The sequence below is a fragment of the Chenopodium quinoa genome, unplaced genomic scaffold, assembly GCF_001683475.1.
Source record: "Chenopodium quinoa cultivar QQ74 unplaced genomic scaffold, ASM168347v1, whole genome shotgun sequence".
NCBI classification, from domain to species: Eukaryota; Viridiplantae; Streptophyta; class Magnoliopsida; order Caryophyllales; family Amaranthaceae; genus Chenopodium; species Chenopodium quinoa.
Genome location: NW_018744301.1, coordinates 6,004,816 through 6,007,671, shown reverse-complemented (window position 1 = coordinate 6,007,671; position 2,856 = coordinate 6,004,816). Strand labels below are relative to the sequence as shown.

The 2,856-nt window shown below is 40.7% G+C and overlaps 1 protein-coding gene across 1 annotated transcript; it reads right to left on the bottom strand.

Annotated features, from left to right (window-relative positions):
• Window positions 1-214: 214 nt before the first annotated feature.
• LOC110695467 lies at window positions 215-1,224 on the bottom strand. The gene is made up of 2 exons (XM_021872696.1): window positions 809-1,224; window positions 215-671 (listed from the first exon to the last, which is right to left on the bottom strand). Exons 1-2 carry the CDS (start codon window positions 1,222-1,224, stop codon window positions 215-217), a joined length of 873 nt encoding a protein of 290 aa, XP_021728388.1.
• Window positions 1,225-2,856: the final 1,632 nt, after the last annotated feature.

The window sequence follows — 2,856 nt, the reverse complement described above, 5'->3', positions numbered from 1 at the left end:
GTCTTCAAATTCTTCTAAGTCTTTTGACCTCTTAAACCTATACCTGTACGAAAACACTTATAAACGGTAAAATTTCACTCTCCTCGCCTCTCTAAAATAAAAATAAAAAAATAATTAAAAAGGAAAACTAGTCTAGAAAGCAAGAAATAAGGGTTGCCTCCCGCAAAGCGCTGGTTTATCTAGGTCCCGCACAACCCTCTTACCACCTTGATGCTCAGGTTGGAAGTGGAGTTAGGAAGGTTTCCTCCACATCTCTACTAGTAGCGCCCTCATGATACACCTTCAGTCGTTGGCCAATTACCTTAAACTCTTCACCCTTGTCATTGACCAACTCTACCGAGCCAAATTTGCTCACCCTTGTGACAGTGAAGGGACCGGACCACCTAGACTTCAACTTTCCTGGGAAAATCTTTAATCTAGAATTGAAGAGAAAAACATTATCACCTGTTGCAAACTCTCTTGGTAAGATCCTCTTGTCATGCCACTTCTTGGTCTTCTCCTTGTAGATTCGCGCACTATCATATGCTGACAATCTAAACTCATCTAAATCATTGAGTTGGAGGAGTCTTTTCTTACCCGCGACCTTAGAGTCCATGTTAAGCTCCTTGATCTCCCAAAAAGCTTTGTACTCCAATTCCACGGGAAGATGACATGCCTTACCATAAACTAATCTATAAGGTGAAGTACCAATTGGTGTCTTGAATGATGTTCGTTATGCCCAAAGCGTGTCATCGAGCTTCATGCTCCAATCTTTCCTTAACTTGGCTACTACCTTTTCTAGGATCGCCTTGATTTCCCTATTAGAGACCTCAACTTGACCACTAGTTTGAGGGTGGTAACTAAGCCTGGTTCTGTGATATACGCCATACTTTTAAGGAGGTTATCCAGTTGTCTTTCATGGAAGTGGGTACCTCCATCACTAATGATAGCCCGTGGAACGCCAAACCTCGGAAATATGGTTTTCTTGAAGAGCTTGGTGACTACCTTGGCATTGTTTGTTGGTGAAGCTATGGCCTCAACCCACTTAGACACATAATCGAAGGCTACAAGTATGTAGCAATTCCCATTGGAAGATGGGAACGACCCCATGTAATCAATACCCCAAACATCGAATATTTCTACTTCAAGAATTCCGGTTTGGGGCATCTCATGCCTCCGCGAAATGTTGCTAGTCCTCTGGCAAGAGTCACAAGCCTGCACAAAAGTGTTAGCATCCTTGAACATAGTAGGCCAATAGAAGCCTGACTCACTAATCTTAGCCACCGTTTTAGTGGGGCCATGATGTCCTCCATAAGGTGAGGTATGACAGGCGGTAAGAACTCCATGAGCATCCCTTTCGGGAACACACCTGCGAAATAATCCATCTGCACACTCACAAAACAAAAAAGGATCATCCCAAAAATAATGTTTAACATCAGAAAGGAATTTCTTTTTCTGTTGGTAGGACATATCAGGAGGTAGAGTACCACCCACTAAATAATTAGCAAAATCCGCATACCATGGGTGTTGCTCTACAACTGTATATAGGTTGTCATCAGGGAAAGAATCATCTATAGGTAAAGAACCCTTACCCTCATCATACCTGATACGTGATAAGTGGTCTGCCACTACGTTCTCTGCTCCCTTTTTATCTTTTATTTCTATGTTGAAATCTTGGAGCAAGAGAACCCACCGGAGTAGCCTTGGCTTTGATTCCGCCCTGGCTATCAAATATTTCAATGCTGCATGATCAGTAAAAACAATAACTTTAGAACCGACAAGATATGATCTAAATTTTTCTAAAGCATAAATAACAGCAAGAAACTCTTTTTCTGTAGTGGCGTAATTGACTTGGGCTTCATCCAAAGTTTTGTAGCATAATAAATAGAATGCAAAACTTTGTCCTTCCTCTGTCGGAGCATGGCTCCTAGCGCAAAGTCACTTGCATCACACATGATCTCGAAAGGAAGGTTCCAATCGGGAGCACATATGATGGGTGCCGATATCAAAGCCTGCTTAATCCTGTTGAAAGCCTCAAGACACTCGTCAGTAAAAATAAATGGGGCATCCTTGAGCAAAAGCTGTGTCAGTGGTTTAGCAATTTTAGAAAAATCTTTGATAAAACGACGATAAAACCTCGCATGACCCAAGAAACTTCTAACTCCCTTAACATTAACTGGGGGAGGTAATTGCTCAATCACTGATATTTTAGCTTTGTCTGCTTGTATTCCCTTATCAGATACAATATGACCTAGGACTACTCCCTCAGTCACCATAAAGTGACATTTTTCCCAATTAAGGACTAAATTGCACTCTTCATATCTTTTCAAAATTTTAGCGAGATTAATTAAACATGAATCAAATGAAGAACCATAAAAATCATCCATAAAGACCTCCATAATATACTCTATGAAATCCGAAAAAATGCTCATCATACAACGTTGAAAGGTAGCAGGTGCATTACATAAACCGAAGGGCATTCTACGATATGCGAAAGTGCCATAAGGGCATGTAAAAGTAGTCTTTTCCTGATCTTCAGGGTGAATCAGAATTTGGAAAAAATCCCGAATACCCATCCAAATAGCAAAAGAATTTATGATTGGCTAACCTCTCAAGCATTTGATCAATAAAGGGAAGAGGGAAGTGATCCTTTTAGTGGCGATATTTAATCTACGATAGTCTATGCACATATGCCACCCTGTTACAGTTCTAGTGGGAATTAATTCATTATTTTCATTTGTTATCACAGTCATCCCACCCTTCTTTGGCAGTACCTGCACAGGACTTACCCACTTGGAGTCAGAAATAGGATAGATAATACCTGCATCAAGTAATTTCATCACCTCCTTCTTGACTACTTCCTGCATGTTGGGATTT